A 19024-nucleotide genomic window follows, 5' to 3' on the forward strand; every position below is an offset into this window, starting at 1 on the left:
CATTTTCAGCTGCTACTTTATATCAGTTTTTATGTTAACAGTGAAGTTATGTGGCTTTTATTGACATATAAGTGCTGTAACACAAAAATAGATTGAAGCCAACAAGATAAACGTGCTTATGTTGTGGACACGTCTTACTGTGAATAACTCAGAAGCTTTTTTTAGTTATTTTATGATGTGATAATGATACAGTTATTATTTTACAATTATGTAAAATAATAAATGTTATATTTTAGATCATCTCAATTGATATTTGGGATTCAGGTATTTGTTTTAGTTTAATATTTTAAAGCATTATTTGCTGGCAATGGTTGGTGCTGCTCTCCCAAAGTGCAGGGTAGGATTAGGATTAGGTTTAGCAGATACGATGACAGTCATATGGGAGATGGGGTACACTCTGGGTAGGTTGCCAGCTAATCATATGGCACGAAGCAACCACTGACACTCACATCTACACCTACAGGCAATTTAGAGTCACCAGCTAACAAAGCATGCTTTGGTCTGTGGCAGGACTTAACCACTGGCACAGTGATAACATTCAGACTTGTGGAGTCAGTAAGTTTGAACCCAGTGGTAACAGCGCTAACCACCGTGCCAATCCCATATAAACATAGGTTTGAATATTTCCCTCAATGTAAATATAGTTGTGATGAAGAGTTAAAACAAATTGATGCAGAATCTATAGTTTATGGTCCTGCCACACACTGTAATCAAACCATATTCAGCTCATTTGAAAAGCAGTACATTATAACTGTTGTTACAACACTTTTTTGTGTAAATAAACTAAGCCTTTACTGCCCCTACATGCATAAAATGGTAGATTCATAGGATTGACTAGAGATTTCTCCAGGTTAAATCTTCCACATACACTGCTCAGATCTCTGCTGTGTGTTTTACTGTATGCACGGCATCACCGCTGCCACTGCCCCTTTGGTTTTTCTCACTCAGATGGTGTGAAAGTAAAAAAAAATATGGTGCTTTTTTCACAGCAACCTCACACTCATAAACAGCCAGTTTACAACTGTTTGGGGTAGTCGCTGACACAAGTACACACATGTCATCCAACACCATTAAAATCCAGACCAGACCTACCACACACCGGTTAGGGAAACAGGCAGCCAGGGCCGGACCATCTGCCAATCCTGGATTAAATCCCGGATTTAAATTTGAATGACACCTTTATGCCTAAACTTTTTTTTTTTTAAGGTTTAGTTTATGATGATACTGTGTGTGGTAAAAGAGACTTTTTGTAAATGAAATTATCTGTAAGATATTTAATCACGTTTGATAGAATAAAACAACAGCTATCAGGTGTTTTTTAAAAAACTAATCTGAGGAGGCGGACGTGTCAGGTTTCGATGACGTTTCGTGTCAGAAGAGAGGAACAACTAGCTGTTTTGAGTCAGACAGACTTTTACTTATTATTTAAAACTGTGTGTAGTTTCTGTTTGCATGTTTAATATTAAATTCAGCCCAGATTAAAAGACAAAACATTCTAGCGATCAGATGTTAAGATACCACAATGTGTAATGTATCATTAGCACATCCAATGTCTTCTTCCTTGAGGATAAAAGAGCGATAAACCTGTCAGCCCCTCTGGGTAACTAACTGCTTGTTAAGCTGCTGAGTGAAACGCTCCTAAATATATACATTTTGTTGAAGTCATCTGGTCCAAAGGCCTCAGCCTCTGTACTTGAAAGACATATTTCCTATAGCTCACACTTCTCTCTCGGCTGCAGCACTAAATGCTTGTCACAACAGTTTGCTGTGATTTATTGAAAGAGTTGAACTCCTCACCCACTGACCTCATTCAAACTCAGCAGTATTTCCTTATCCACCTGGAAAAGGCTTTTTACATGCCTGCCCAGAGGCTCGGTTTTCATTTGGACCAGAGGTAACTCGCTTCTATATAAAAGAGGAAAGGGAAATGATATCTTTAGCAGCAGTGCATCTATTGATGATTTTGAGTGGAAATTGTTATGAAGGAGCTGTCCTCTTTCATTTTAGGGCGAAACATAAAAGAGCGCTGCCTGTAGGGTATGAAGATATGAAAAGACAGAGAAACACGTGAGGTGATCTTTCACTCCCTCATTCTCTATCTCACTGTGGAGTTAATGAATATTTTTAAAGCGGGGATTTCTCATGTACAGTTTCTGTGTGAATGAGGCTGTCTCTGGCTGTATGGTGACTCTGTACATTCAAACAAGCAAAGCAGGGTTTGACCTCGGTAACTTCTTTTCTGGCTTAGATTAGCTTTATGTGTCCTGTACATTACGGTAAGATTAATGGTTCATGCAATCAACAAAATAACAAATTATGATATATTTTTTTAATTGTAAGTCCTGAAATAACCACATTTATAATTCAAATTTAAATAGTCTTTGTAATAATGTTCTTGTTCATAGTTTTTGTTAATAACGTTAAAAATTAAATGTTTATGGTAAACGTGTCACTCGCAGGAATAATACACTAATATTCTCTTCTTGCACTGATTCATTTTTTTCATTTCCCGACTTCTGGTGTCAGATGTGTAACCTAAACCTGCTTCCGCTATCAAATATGGAAGTGAGAGTCAGGAAGGCATACGCCTAAACTGTATTTAAATGATGGACGTAACTTCCAGGTCAAAAGTGAAGGCTAAGTGATTTAAACTTGGATTCCTGCTAATGACCAACAGGGGGCAACTCCACCGGGTGCAAAATGAAGTCTGTTTTATTTCTAGTAATCTGTGGGAAAATGCTACATTGGCTTCAATGTAGGAAAACAATATAGGAGACGTATTAATTTGGGTCTAACTTGATTTCAAAACATGAAAATGGCAAAAACTCACAGCTCAGGCTTCAGTCACACAGACCTTGAGACAGGTAGAGGACACCCTGGAAACCTCTGGTTGTTAGCGAAAGAAAATGTATTACCCCAACTGGTTGGCAAGTGTTTGCTGGAGGTTGCTGGCTATTGCTGGCATGTAGCACCAAAAACCTCTTTGTGATGGTTTTGATTATGTTGCCATGGTTGCCCATAGTTAGAATCAAAGATGCTTGCCAACTACTGGCCGAGTGGTAGTGAAACTACTGCAACACAAACGAGAAATGGAGAATGTTCACCTTCAAAGTAAAAGTTGTTCCCCTCCTGCTGCAACCAAGATGTTTCAAAACGTGCACCTTTTACTTTTAAAGCAAATGGTCTCTGTTTCCTTTATTCATTATACTGACTTGTTGTACAAGTCAGAATTTTCCATGCAAGCTACAGTGACAGCAGCAACCTGTCAGCAGCCAAGCATTTGCCAGCAGGGTTTTGGTGCAGCACCATATGTCTTTTGGTGACCTATTTCATTTTGAGATTGCCAGCAACCACTTTCCAACCAGTCTGGGGAACACAGATGTTTTCTTAGCAACCAGATGTTACCAGGGTTTCACTGACTGATCTCTAGGTCTAACTGGAGCTTTAAGTTTCACAGACAGCGAGCAACCACTCACCAACCAGTCGGGGAATACAAACTTTTCCCTAGAAACAAGTGGCTGCCAAGGGCTTGCCAGCTGGTTTCTAGGTCTGCGGATTGGGACCTTAAGGCGTCACAATGGGACTTAACTAACCAATGGGTGATGTCACAGTGGCTTCTCAATTTTTATCTGCAGTCTGTGGGATTAAGTAAGAGTTCAAACACATGCCAGAGCTGACAGAGTAACCGAGCGAGGGAGAGAGTAGATAAACGAGGCACTCAGAGAGGTTACCTTTGCTCATGATTGAACAAGGGAGCTGTACCTTACTAACATGTCTAACTGATGATATTTCTCTGACCGTTTATTGCTGAAAGATTATTTCTGCTGAAGAAATGTAGGTCACTCTAGCTTTTACTATTTGGGGGAGGCCTTAAAAGATTATGCTCAGGGGATTCTTTTCTGTAACATTAGGACCTGACACTGTGGGTGATCTTGGAACCTCTGCCTATGCAACTTCTATTTACGTCTGCAGAAGTATGAAGGTTAGGCATACCGAAGCTGGGGAGTAGAAATCACCTTATCTGGAAAGAAGAGTAAACACAGACAAACTCTGAAGCGAGGGGCCGTCCTCTAACTCCCTGTGAGAGTATAGCCTACGGAACTGGACGACCTATCCTGCCCGAACATGTGCTCATCTTTTTTTGTAGAAATACTTGATTGATGTCATTTCCATAACAAATGCATTTGTATTTTGTGTTTTACATCTGCATCCTCTCAAAGATTATTTCTGGTCTTACAATGTTCCCACAATACTGTTTGTGCAAAGAAGGAAGGAAGTTAATGAACTACTGTTTTAGTTGAATAGAGTACAAATAGTCATTAGCTTCATTAGAGTCCTAAAATGAACGACTTGATAAATGAGTGAGTTTTATGTAATAAGCATTAGGAAAATGAAGGAAGGAGGGAGCTTTGAAAAACTCATTGCTGCTGTCCTCCTGCTAAAGATGCAGAAAGAACAAAATAATCAGCTTAAGATGGTATGGTTTTAATTAACATGTGCTGAAATTACTCTTTTGTGGGTCATAACTTCTGTTTGGCATTTAAAAAGATCTGGAGTGAATGAGAGATTTTAATCAGAAAAACATCATTTTCAGTTTTTGCCCAAGCTGCTTCAGATGCTTTAGCTGCTGCAGAAGTTAAACATGGGTATGTTTACTTATGAAGCTAAAATCAGAAAGCTGGAGGATGTAGGAAAACAGGCTCACAGTTCAATGCACGTCACAATCTTTTAAAATAGGTAGTAAAGGATAAAACAAGAGTGAATAGAGACAGAGGACGAACAACTGGGAAACTGTCTGAAAAAAAAAGTGCTTTTGAATTCGTCAAAACAATGATTGTGATTGTAAAGACAACACGACAGTCACAAACGTCCGGTGAGACTTTACAATACTCTGTTCTGTGGATCTGCTTCTAGTTATAACACAGACCTAAATCAAAGACAATATGCAGGCCTCGTTGGACAACTGCTGCAGCTCTTGCAGATTACTCAAACCAAATAGGCACAAAATTGCACTCCAAGCCACATGTTTTAGATGGAAGTCCTGCGAGAAAACATCTGAGAAAAATGACGATCTGGAATTCTTTTTAAAAAGTGAGAGGGCATCCGACTCCCCTTGGTATATTTTTTTCTGGGCTAAAACAGTTGAAAGCCTGAGCAGAGACTCACAGCAGGATCGCAGAGGTTTGTGTGTGTGTGTGTCTTGTTTTTGTTTGAGAGGAAGTGGTTTTTGAGGCTACAGTATGCAACCTCCAGGAATACATTCTGGTGGCAGAGTGTAACATAACTGGCCATGTTGTGTAGACAGTTTTTCATTCTTTGCTGTAAAAAAAACGGATAACTTTTGACAACCTTTAAAACTTTCTGGCTTTTCTGGATTCAGGATAACAGTCATCAAAGTCTGCAGTATGTGTTGCTCACACAGAACAAAGCTTTGTGTGCTTGCTGACAAGCACACTCGTCTACCTTTTTATTAGCTTCCAGTGTCCTGACCATGAGATTGTGAACCACTGGTCAAACAGACCCAGAAGAAAGGATAATAATAATTACATACTCATACTCACTCATTTACCTACTTATTAACTCAAATATCTAATCAGCCAGTCACATGGCTGCAACTTAATGTTTGTACATGTCTAAATACATTTGCATATGGTTTCAGCCATGTGGTCAATTTGAGCTGCTGAAGTTCAAACCAAGCGTCATAATTGGGAAGAATTTAAGTGACTTTGAACATGGAATGATTGTTGGTGCCAGATGAGCTGGTCTGAGTATTTTAGAAACTGCTGATCTACTGGGATTTTCCCACATAAACATCTCTAGGGTTTACAGACAATGATCTGAAGAAGAGAACATGCCCAGTTGATGCCAATACTCTGCACAAAAATGCCTGTTGTATGCCTTGTTGCAACCAAGGTATGCAGAAGAGTATCTCTGAACACAACACGATGTGAACCTTGAAGCACGATGCCACTGCTTTCAGCTAACAGAAAAGAGACTGCAATTTCAACAGGCAAGTTGGATAACAAAAGAATGGAAAGCTGATGCCTGGCCTGATGAGTCTCAATTTCTGCTGCGACAGTAGGGTGGAAGAGTGGCTCCATCTTGGCTTGGATGTATGGTTCAGGCCAGTGGTGGTGGTGTAATGGTGTGGTGCATGCTGACTATGCACATCCCTTTGGGACCACAGTGTATCCATCTCCTGATGGTTGCTTTCTACAGGATAATGAACCTTGTCTCCTCAAATCATCTCAAACTGTGACAGCTCATGACAAAGAGTTCACTGTACTCAAATGGCCTCCACAGTCATCAGTCCAAATCATGGGTGTCCAACTCCAAGCCTCGAGGCCCGGTGTCCTGCAGGTTTTAGATATCACCTTGGGTCAACACACCTGATTCAAATGATTAGTTCATTGCCAGGCCTCTGGAGAACTCCAAGACATGTTGAGGAGGAAATTTAGCCATTTAAATCAGGTGTGTTGGATCAAGGACACATCTAAAGCCTGCAGGACACCAGCCTTTGAGGCCTGGAGTTGGACACCCCTGGTCTAAATCCAACATATCACCATTGCAGTGTGGTAGAACAGCAGATTTATATCATGGATGTACAGCAGATGAATCTGCAGCAACTATATGATGCTATCATGTCAATATGGACCCAAATCTATGAGGAAGTCTGTGCCATGAAGAATTAAGAGAGTTCTGAAGGGAAAAGGGGGCCTAACCTAATACTAGCTAGGTGAACCTGGTGAGTGTGTAAACTTGTATAATATTGAGGTTCCAATGGTGATTTAAACTAGGCATCTTTTACCAAGCCTTTCTCTTTTTCTCAATAGAATATATCTGCATATATCAAATTGCCTTCTCTTTCTTATATAAATGTCTTCATTGTGCATAAATTTTCCATCTGCCCCACTTTGCCGTTTCAAAAAGTCTCTACCATGCAGATGAAGAAACAATTGAATTTAACAAGAAATCCAAAGACTGTATATCAGTAAGAGAGCCTTCTCAGTCACGGATATTCAAACACACTGTTTTTTCTCCTTCTTGGCGCTTGAGACGCTGAACTGGATATAAGTACTGGAAAGTGACGAGTACAGTTTTTTAGGAGCTTTACTTTGATATTTCCACTTTATGCTATTTACTTCTACTTCATTCAGTTCCAGGCTGTAGGTGGACAGGTGGCCCAGCACCATCCCCTATTAAATATTCTCTGAAACTTTATTTGTAAAATGAGACATTCAGTGGTAGGGACTTTCAGAATTGGCATTGCTCCGGTTTATTTTGTCAGAACTGCTCGCTTGTAAAGAATTTTCCAACTTTGATCACTTTTTCACAGTGAATGAGCCGGTGTGTATTCAAGTCCCTTAATGTCTTGGCAGAAGGAGCTAAAAATGAGGACTGCGCCGAGAGAGAGAGTGTAGACTATTGCAGCCTGACAGATGTAATCCCTAACACGGCTCCAAAGTGCTGTGTGCCACCACAAATTTTCAAGTGAGGGTTTATTTAAAAAACAACCTCACACCACAGACCTCTTATGTGCCCTGTTTTTCATTTAGGCTCAGCATAAATTTAAAGCTGCAGTTGCTCAGCACAATCTTAAAAACCTCTTGCAGACCCTTGAGCGGTTGTCACACTAATTATAAACATAGTTCATGTTTAAAAAACAAAAACAAAAAAATGCACAAAGCAAGACAAAGTAATTAAATGACAAATACATTTAATGATCCGTCTTCATCAATTCTCCAAGTGCGAACAAAGTTGCTGCAAATTTGCACTAAATAATGCAACTCCATGTACTTTCTCTCACATTCTCCCAAATAACATCCACAATAAAGAGACCGAACACTTGTCTGCGACAGAGACGCCGACCATTAAATAACAAATTGGTGGTAACAAACAGTGTCAGATAAGATGAAGGCAACGAAATCGATTTCTTCCAAAGCACCTAAAAGTTTCCTGATCCAAATTATGTGAATGAGGAGTTCACGTCTAGTTGTAATCTCTTCTCAAATTCACATTTCCTATTCTCCGTTTTCCCTAGTTTAGCTTGAGCTCAAGATATTTGATTAATAAAATTGTTTGAAAACCACCACCAAGCTGACACAGCGCTTCAAACTGTCTCGTCCCCACTCATTTTTTTCAGGTTGGTGGTAGTAAGCCGACTTTGCATGGGCACAGCCTCAAGATACAGTCTACAGAATCTCAATAGTTTGTTTTAGCTATAAAACTGTGGCCTTAAAGGATGCTCTTGTCCTCTGCTATCACAGTCTGGTATCTGAAGTCTTGACATTCCTGTATTACTTTGCAATCTGTTTTTCTTTTGTAAGAAGGATAAATCTGCTCTTTTTTTTCTACTTCTGTCTTGAATTGCCTTGTTTTCTGTCTGCATTTATGTCTAGCCTCTTTGTTTTCCCTTCCCCGTGTGTCTCATTTTTTCTTTGTCATCTCTACTTCAACAGCTGTGTCTGTTTACATAATCCTGATCGGTATCAGTTTGATTGTAAATTGTTTTATTTCACTGAATTAAGCCTATTAGTGAACTGTCTGTCACACAGTAACATGCCTGAGAGAAGTACAAGGAGAAATGTTTTGGTATTGGTGGAGATGTTAGCATTCTTTGGTCTAACTCTATAAAGGTACGTGGTGTGTGGCTTTCTCTTGTGTATGATCAGTCCTGCTTGTCTTTCAAATTCTTACAGCCGTATCACAACCATCGTTTATCACAGCTTTCTCTTATCACTGGCATCTTTCTTTCAAAACCACATCCTGGAGGAGTTTGAATGGACGAGGTCTGATTGTAATGATGTAATATGTTGTCGAGTCTGCCTAAAACAACACGTGGAGCTCTACTGCTGTCCCACTGAGCTGGACTTCTCTGATGCTACAGAGCCCAGCGTTTTTAAAGTCTTTGTGGTAAGTTATGTTTTTGAAGGACTTGCAAGAGATAAAACAGTCTAGAGCTACAATGTAATATACTCTACAGTTAGAAAGTTGGTGTACTCCAATAAAAGGCTTGAGACTTGGGTGGGGACTAAATCTGCTGGCTTGTATGCACATCCGTTTAACCAAAACTATCTTGGTTTTGGCGTTCTCTCTTATGCTTTCACGAAAAGAGTACCCTTATCCTGCAGGGGGTTTGGATCAAAATGACAACATGTATTTGCATGTAACATCATGCTAAATTGATTCCAGGCAACGACATTGACATTCAAAAAAAGTTTTTTTCCATGACTCATCCAATGGTAAAAAAATCACGGTGCCCACAAGGATATGAATAATGTTAACATTAAGAGTTTCAGCGCCTCAAGCTGGCTGCATTAGATAATCTTCTGCATGCCTCTGATACAGGATTATTTGGTCTGTGATTTTAGACCATGGTGGCATCATAACATATCTTGCATAATAAAATTTTTGTAGATAGAAATTAAATGTCAAAAATGGTCAAACTATAAAGCGAATATATATAAAGGGAAATGCTTTAGCATTTCATAGTTCATGTTTAAAAAAACAAATGCTTTAGCCCATTAGTAGGTGGTTGCTAGGCTGCATGGTAAAGTCATGCATCATGAAAAGTACCTTGGATATAAATTGCATTCTACTTGTTGTGAAATTAAAATGATTTGATGGTTTTATATGTGCATAATTGGTACAAATTGGTCATTTGTAGGCGGTTGCTTGGCAATATTTTGGTTGTTTATCTTTTGAATGTATAAGAGGAGTTGTGACTTTGTGCGTTGTAGGAAGATTATGAAAGTTTCATGTATGTAGAACAACAGCTGTTGCTGCAATAATCACACTGTGGTATAGATATATTCAGATTAAACACTCAGTGGTTATTTCATGTATTTCCATTCTGTCACCTTCAACAGCAGTGTTATCAGTGTAGCTCTAGTACCAACTATGCATTTCTCTGGGTAGGTATTTGATGTGCTATTATAAAATTCTCAGGGTCTCAATTGGATGAAAACTAGTGACTGACCACGCCACTAGAAAGCTTGTTTTGTTCAATAAAATTATACTATTCTATTATTTTAGTTAACAATATATCAAGTCATATTATGCGAGAACTTTTTATATGACCAGTACTTTGGTTTTATGACCCAAAGTGATTTTATTTCCCATTACCCTCAGCGTACTGTACTTTTATTTCTGTGGTCACTACAAAAATTTTTAGTTAAAGTAAGATGGAATACCGGCATCACATGATAAAGGCATCTTATTCAAAGTGTTAAGTAGATTTGCCGCCAACTTTCTTGCAACTTTTTTTTGTTTAAAAAGAAACAAAAATCACTGCATCAATATTTATTAATTATTTAATACTCATTTGTTTTGCTCCAATCTAAACTTTTGAGTCAGATTTTAGTTTCTTGAAAGTAAGCAGAACTTTTACGTAAAGCTTTTTTGATTTCATGGTTGTACACCAATTGTTCGCTTTTTCCTTAAAATAGAAAGAAAAAAGACGTGAAGCCTGCTTTGAAATCAGTGAAACAAACCATTCACAAAAAAGAAATCCAGTATTTTCAGCTGTATCCTATGAAATGTTTTATCCATCTACAAATTATCATAGAATAATAAAGTGAAGATTGATAGACTGTATTACAAGGCACCGTGTGTAATTACTCTTAACTAGCTTGACAGCGTTTAATCATCATGTCTGTGGTTTGATATTACTTCCAATGGTGTCCTGTTCTTTTCAACCAAATTGCATGTGACTGATAACTGATGAGGTTTCAGTTTAATACAAGGAGGAATTGACTGTCCGTCAAGGACATGCAAATCTATGACTTAACCAGAGATTAAAAAAGTGCAGTGTAAGCAGAGCCCATATTTCCAGACACTTGATATGTGTGTTAATACTGAGCTGGCATTGTTTGAAAAACACCAGGATGGTTGTGTGATTTCTATGTGAGTTGATAACCAGTCATTTTCTTGTTATTTGCCTTTGACATGACTGTTGCCTCCATGGATGGCTAAGTCTCCTTGACAGTTGAAGGCAGTGAGGTTTTGCTCAACTTTTAGCAGCTCAAAGAGCCAAAACTGTGATTTTCCAGTAAAATCTTTGGCAGGTTAGTACTTCCGACGTCCTAGAGATGTCAGATCATGAAATTCAGTTTGTTATTTTAATAGTCTGAATCTCTTTGTTTTTATAGCTCTCTTTGTCTCTGTGCTGTAATTTATGCACAGTTGATGTTCAGGAAACCGCTGTAGTGTCAAATATCTGAACAAGAATAGAAAAACTGAAAATGACCATTCGAGCCAAAGATTGTGGCTCTACGTCTTGGGCAATAATAGTATCTTCCCGAAAGAAGCAAACCAAACGCTCCACACATCAGATATCTTATTGTCATCGTCTTCAGTAAAAGGCTTTATTCAGTGCTCAGCGGTCATGATTATGGGCTGCTGGGTCCAGCTGACTAGCAAGGAACATGTGTACATAAACAGAAAGAAAAGGCTATGTAGGGCAGAATGTCCTCAGTGGTGCCTATACATGTAGAGTTTGTTTATCCAGCATGCTGTAATGTTATGAGAACTGCTGCTTCAGCCTTAGTTACAAGTTGTAATGTAAATATTGATGTGTATGGAAAAGGAACAGTATTTAAAGCTTACCATATGTTCTAATAATTTGACACACTGATTCTGAAAACTGGATAAGTGTTTAAGGACAAATACTGCTGTGGTTCTTTTCTGGGTTTCCTCTGATTTAGTACAGAGTTAGCAAAAATGTATTTTGTTCATGTTACAGACAAATATTCACAGTTAACACATAAAGTCACGTGAAAAGCTCCTGTGGACTGCAGAGTCTAGCATGTAGAACCTAGCTTGTAACTAGCTAGTAGCACCTCCTTTAGCAACAATAAAGAAGTAATCATTTTTTTTGTATGGCTTTCTAAGTCGTTTATATGGTTGTGGAAGAATTTTGACCACTGTTCTTTACAGTGTTGATTCAGTTCCTTAAAGGTTGCAGATATTTCTTCACATATCCCTCTCTCAAGGTCCTGCCACAGGACTCATGAGGTCTCACTTTGATTGGGTCATTGCAACAAACCTGATTTGTTTTGCCCGTGTTTCTTCTGTAGATTTGCTGGTGTGCTTGGTATCTGCTATGTCACCAAATTTTCACCATTCTTTAGCTGTCAGATAGATTGCCTTGCATTTAGCCTTTAGCCCTAGACTTCAGGTCCTGTGGTTGCAAAACAAGCTAAAATCATTACCAGAAGTGTGGTTGTTTGTTCATTTGCAACTTTGTAATCCCTAAGTCATCAGGCCACGTTCTTTTTTTTGAGAAGAGCCTTTCCCCTGGCAACCATGCCAAACGAGCCATATCTGTTCAGTCTTTTTCTAACTGTTTTGAGATGCTGAGATGTAGCTCCTGGTTTATTCGCAGCTTCTCTGAGCATTGCACACTATGACGTTAGTGATGAATTTGCAGGGAAGACTGTGACATTATGTGGCCTCACATTAACCCATTATGTTAACGCACATGCTCCAGACCACCAAACTGCCAAAACTATTGCTTATACAGAGATGCTCACACTTGCTGATGATCGGTTAATCATGTGTCAACCAGGAAAGTCATGTTATCTCAATATCATAATAAAAGTTCAATAAAGAGAAACATAATTTATTGAGATACAGAATTCAGTTATTCTATTTGGTGATGAGACTCAGATGACCCATCACAACAGAACAGAGTCTCGGCTACGATAGGATTTAGGCCAGGACCCTTTGGAGTTTAGACGCTGGTGGTGGTGCAGGTGAAGATGGAGGTTTGTATAGAGTTTTGAGTGACTATGGTGAGGTGGAGATGGGCTGAACAAATTAGAGCCTGAATGGCAGAATGACAAATGAGCAGTGAGATTTACAGCACACAGAATGGAGGCTAACTGGCTTATAGAAACCAGGCAAGAAAATGACTGGACTAGAGCAAGGATGTCGGCATTGAGTTTGACAGTGTGGGAAAGTGGATGTAAGAACTAGACTAGCAGCTGATGTATTCATCTTTCCAGCAAAAGTCTTTGCAACAATGCAAATGACTACCCTGTAACAGCTTTCAGACACAATATTATAAGATAGGTTTAAAGAGTGCTTTGAAAGATTTTAGTTTTTATGTTTATTGTTAGACTCTGCTGGTAGACGATTATAAAAGATGTCACTTTTATATAACCATAACATGAACTGGTCCATGGTGCTCCAACTCAGAGGTCCAATCATGTATGCATGTAGCTCCATGAAGGAAGTTAGCTGTGAATGAAAGCTTTCAGGTCACAGGTCTTTATCTGTACCATCTCCCCCCTCTCAGTGGTACAAAATAAGCCATACAGTGAATATATTGTGCAATAGGGCACAAAGTTTGAGCCAATTTCATAAATGTAAAATGTATGAAATTGGTCTAAATGAATAATCAGTGGAAATATATGTCAGATGTCACACATGTTATTCTAGAAGTGTGCTCTTAAAACTGTGGCGTGGGCTGTATGCTGGGCGGCAGCCTGCAGCTCTGTTTTGAATGGGACCCTATAAATATAAACTACTGCTTATGTACCCAACCAAAAAACAACACGTAACAACACCTTAACTTAGAAAACTCTAAACTTAATTAGTAATGAAAAACACGATGAGCTAGTAGACTCTTAAAAAACAACAACATTTGCAGCTTTTATAACTATGGTACAAAGATATGTTTGTTTTGATTTAGCGTGAGACAACCAGGAGTTAAACTGTGCTGGAGACAGCCGTAGTGGAGCTCTGCTTGTTGATACCTTTAGATATTATCTCTCACTTATGCAGTAGAACACTGCCTTCCTTCTTTCTGTCCATCCACCCATTTCCATTTTCTTAACCACTTATCCAATTCAGGATCGCTGGGGGGCTGGAGCCTATCCCAGGAGTCACAGGGTGAGAGCAGGGTACATTATACAGGGCACTGGTAACTTTAGTAATTTTTTATCCATACAAATTACACATACTAAGAAGAATTTGCTTTTACTGAAGAATCATATTTTATGGTATATGCTTACAACTGGGTGTGGCCTTGAATGTTTTGTTAAGTTCGTGTAGGCTAACTTGTTTCATTAAATTAGTGAAAATATTGCTTCATCTTATCATCAAAAGGCACAAAGTGTACTGAAATGAAATGAATCCAAACATAAGAATCTTAGATTTTATTTCTCTTAATTAAAATAAATATAATTAATGAGCAATGTTGTTACTGTTGGACAATTCACATCAACATAACACAAATGAAACTAGTATCTACAAAAGAAATAGCCTATAAGGTTAAAGCCATAAGGTTCATGCCAGTGGCCAAATGTACAGCATACAGAGCCCATATTTCATCAAAATCCAGGCCTAACACATAATTTTCTTTTCCCACTTTATACCTTTTTCCTGGGGCATCAATCATTTTTAATCAAAGATGTCTACATTTTGTTTTTGTTTGTGATTTCATGAGTTGGGCGCACCATTAGAGTGCAAGTTTCCCATGTTTCATGCTAAATGGAACACTTATAAAATGGTCTTTGTGTGAAGGGTTTGCTGCATTGCATCCAAAAGCATGCCTAAAATAAAAATGTCCCTCTGAAACAGGCGTGTGAAAGTTTAAAGTCTCACCACTCGTGTTTTCTATTATATTGATTAAGCATGGCCTAAAATCTGCTTTAAAGCATTGATTGCATGTTGATAAGATAGCTTGTTATTAAAAAAGAAAAGTTTATTATTTAAAGCACACAAATGTCACTTTCTATTTTATTTTCTTGTGCCACAGGATTTAAAAAAAAAAGTTTTTTAAACTCAGGAATAAATGAACTCTACTTTTTTTCATCTTGTCAAACACGCTCTCACTCCCCATGAACACACTGGCCTTTGGGGACATGACAGAATTGATGGCTTACCTCCTTAGTGCTTGCGTGTGCTTACGTATGTGTGTGAATTGTGCTCCTTTGAAGTTCTGAAGTCCGCCCACCTCTCTATGGCTCTATATTGTGCTCAACAGCTCCATTTATCCCACCTTAATCCCCTGACGTATACTTGCATAAATCACGCTGAGTTGTTTCTAAACGTGGGCAAGCTGGAAAACAGTGTCTCTGTCTCTGTTTCGTTCTGGTTCAGCTCTCATTGTGAGTTTAAGGGCTTCTGGATATTTAGCCGACCATGCTAATGATTACTGCACAAGTACAAAAATGTCTTTTTTTTGTGTGGCAACAGCGGGTTTTCTCCTACAGCTTTTAGCAAACCTGAATTAGGTAAATGTCCCTTAAGACAGAGAAAACATAAGATATGAAAACATAATTAATGGTATTTTTTTCTGTTTATACATCAGAAATATACAGTTAGCTTGTAGCGTAGGAAAAAGAAAAGCTTTAGAAGAAAAAAGAGCTCATGGGATCAAAAAGACTACTTTTTAGACTAAGACTAAACTCACAAAATTCACACTGACAAATCGTTTAACTGTTTTACTCTAGCAGATCATATGCAAACATTGTAGAAGTCCCTTCTCTGGCCTTTTTCTATGGCTGGGACATAATGTGACATTGTTTTAACCAGCATTCAGTCCAAGTCTCTGGGCAGCATCACGACACCCATAGTGCATCCAGGCTAACCTCTCTCTATCGATGGCTCTAGGCCAGATTAAAGTGCTGGGGCTCATTGTTTACACAGCTCTGTGGTGCCACGGCTGAGCAGGCCCAAACAATGGACCCCTGCTCCCTTTTGTCAGAGTGAGAGGAAGAATGGAGACCTCTTGACATGGCAACCTGAAGCCTCAATGCCCCTACTTCACCTAGCTGAGAGGGTCACAACGAGAATGAGAGGGGAAAAAAGGAATAGAGGGGAAGCTGGAGATAAGAAAGAAGGAGAGCAGAGAGAAGAAAATGGAAAGGGAAGAAAAGAGGTATAATATGGAGGGTAGAAGATTAATTAAGAATGGAGGAAGAAAGTTCGAAGTAAAGGACGTGGAAGAGGAAAGGGAAAAGGAGAGGTAATGACAAGTGGATAGGCGATGCAGAGAAAAGCAACACTGAACTTACTTATGTAGGAATCATAAGTTTTGTAATGATGACAGAAGCAGATATATAAATGTATGCGTATGTGTATTTTGATTGGTGATATCAGGCTTGCTTTTTGTTTTACTCTTAAGTTAAACGAGAAAGAGAACTAACAGAGCTGTCGCTTGCATCGGTGCTGTCCTGACAATGTTTCGCTTATTTTAGTTTGAAATAGCTCATCATCTCCTTTCAGAACAGCAAATTTATCATTTTCTTCTTGTTGGCTGCAGGTCACTTTCTGGGGAACAACACAGTTATTGACGTCCTTCGTCGCCAGGGATACGAGGTGGAGCACACACCTGCTGGGCAGCCCATAAACCGGTGAGTTTGCTTCAGTCTAATTATCATCATCATGCTGCAGTACGTTTAACGGGACTGGACCGTGAGACAGCCGCAGCTTTTTGATGCAGTTTTTCATATACTATATGGTGTTTTCGGTAACGTCTCCCCGCCTGTGTGCTTTTTGCAAGTCTTCTCTTGTTTCAGCTTAGATTGTACTGGGAGATAAGTGTCACAAATTCCCCGCTGGCCACCAATGAAGTGGTGTTGAAAAGGCCAACTTAAGTAGGGTTCTCACCTCCTGCTGTGAAGCATGTAGTGCAGTCTACCTTGGCACACTGAGGGTGGTTATCTCGCTTTAAATCTGTGTTCTTGTTCCTGTGTCTGAGTGAATGAATAGATAATTCTACTTTCTCACACACAGCCTCCGTGTTTGATACGGTATTATGAGCCTGAGGTGAACCCACATCTAACCTGTTCATATACTACCTTGATGTTGTTATGAGCGAACAGACAGCTTTCGTTATATCCATGTATAACAGTTTATTATTGGACTTTTCATTAATATATCTGACATCACAGTATCACAGTTGTTCAGGTCTAAGTGCATTTACTCTCTTTGTTACCAGTATTGGTTTATTCATGGGGATTAATGTGTCTTGAAAGGAAAACTAGTGTCAAATAGTATCAAAAAGAAGAGTTTAGGTTTTTCTGTCATGCTTCCCAACTTGTAATTTGTTCTTCCACAAAAAGAAAGCTATGTTAAGTCTTAGACTGTATTTAGTTTTTTGTCCTTCCATTGCATCCTGAATGGAGGAAGAATGGAGACCTGTTTGTAATACACAAATTTTTGCTCTGCTTCGCTCTGCTCTTGATTTGGAAGTGTATTTCTCCTGCTTGTTTTGGGTGTTTCTCTGCCATTTACTTATTATGATCAAATATTCACTTTAAACTGTCATGTTAAAGTTTTATTGGCAGGCTCTTTAACAGGACTGTCAGGTGGAATAAACTCCTGACCTGTTTAAAAACACTCTAACATACTTTCAGGACTTTGCTACTTTTGCTCAGCACTTTTAGACTCTCCTACGAGAATACAATGCCATGTTTCAGTGACCAGAGGCAAATGTGATATTTATTTTGCCTGTGACAGCAAAGCAGACCTTGTCCTTACATTCTTTGCTGTCCATGGCAATATCCTTGGACAAGGCACAGAGGCTGTAAGAGTTTGTTTCATCCTTTGGTGCATCCTAAAAGTTCAATTTATGGTAAGGCCCTCCAAGCAATCATATGCCGGGTGAAATGTGGTGACGCCGCAGTGTGAAACCAACACCGGCTTCACCGCCAGTATAGTCGAGCATCACCTTCGTATCCACGGTAGGCCATTAATGGTCATTGTTAATTGGAGCTCATATAGTTCGCCGTACTTGATGAGTTCTTCAACAATGATCTCTTTCTGTCTGACGTGATTTGATCCAAACAGCCACAAAAATGTGTGTTTTCAGCATAAAAGATTTCAAGTTTTTGCTTTTGCTTTGGACAGGCAAACATCATCTGATAATCTTCATAAGGTTTCTTGCCTTGTATCCCCAGTTTTCTGCTTATGGCAGGGCAACTACTCTTCTTCTTTTGCAGACAGGCTTGGCACCATCCTTGGCAGGATTAAAGATGATTAAAGATTAAAGTTGATGATTTTATTATAAAAGTGACATGCAACGAACCCCATTTCTCTTTCCTTCTAAAGCATCTTACCCTACTGTAATGTGCATCCTCTAGGCGATCATCATCTGGACCCGTCTCACCAGAGCTGGACGACCATTACGATGAGTCTCCTCAGCTGGAACCTTTCTTGCACGAGCTTCCTCACAAAGAGGAGGGTCAGGGGCATACTCTGGAGGAGGATCTGTTACCCCACATGCTTCTGCCACCAGATAGCCTGGAGGTTCTGGAGAAATCTGAGAGAAAAATGCTAAAGAAAAAGAGGAGGAATAAGCAGAAGAAACAGCGGCACAGGCATTTTAATGACCTCTGGGTTCGGATAGAGGAGAGGTAAGATGAAAGAAAGAGGGATAAAGAGGTGAAGGTCTTTCTTCTCTATATATGGGTTATCAATGACTTGAGATGAAAGGCCACAGGTGAAATGAGAGTATGATAGCAAGAGCTCAGAAACAAGCCAGAGAGGATGTAAGGGGAAATGCGTAACTCACACTTGTATATAGAATAAAACTGACACTTCCTGGTGCAGTGCTGCAGGCTCAAACAGCCACCGTATCACATCACCATACACTTCATGCGGTTTGCATAAACTTCAGCACATACACATATGTGCCCTGCAGTGGTATATGAGTCCTGACTAGTTCCAAACTAGTGTAAGTGTCTTGGTTATGAAAGGAGCGACCTGGGAATTCCTGCTAAGTATCGGGATTTGGTCTCACAGTAGCTCCAGGCAGGAACTCACAGGACAACACGATAAGATCACCTTTCAGACAAAAGGGAGTCTTTTGCACAAGGTGTGGTCTGCCATGTGGAAACATCCCTGCATTTTTTGCAATGCCAAAACACCATTTTTGTATTTTTGTCATTGGGTAGAAGCAGTAACGCTAATATGAACTTCAACACATAAACTTAGTCCGAACCTATTCAGTCACGCCTTTGGGGAATTTAGGGTTTAAATCTTCCATGGCCTTGCACAAATTTGGGTTGGA

General features: G+C 39.3%; 1 protein-coding gene across 1 annotated transcript in view; it reads left to right on the forward strand.

The window, feature by feature from the left end:
* trabd2a (TraB domain containing 2A) overlaps positions 1–19024 on the forward strand; it is a 60237-nt gene that overhangs the window by 35487 nt on the left and 5726 nt on the right. The window contains exons 5-6 of the mRNA XM_039615802.1: positions 16274–16364; positions 18096–18368. Coding sequence (XP_039471736.1) covers positions 16274–16364; positions 18096–18368 — 364 coding nt within the window. The remainder of the gene's footprint in view (positions 1–16273; positions 16365–18095; positions 18369–19024) is intronic.

Source organism: Oreochromis aureus, linkage group 7 (assembly GCF_013358895.1).
Source record: "Oreochromis aureus strain Israel breed Guangdong linkage group 7, ZZ_aureus, whole genome shotgun sequence".
Lineage (NCBI taxonomy): Eukaryota > Metazoa > Chordata > Actinopteri > Cichliformes > Cichlidae > Oreochromis > Oreochromis aureus.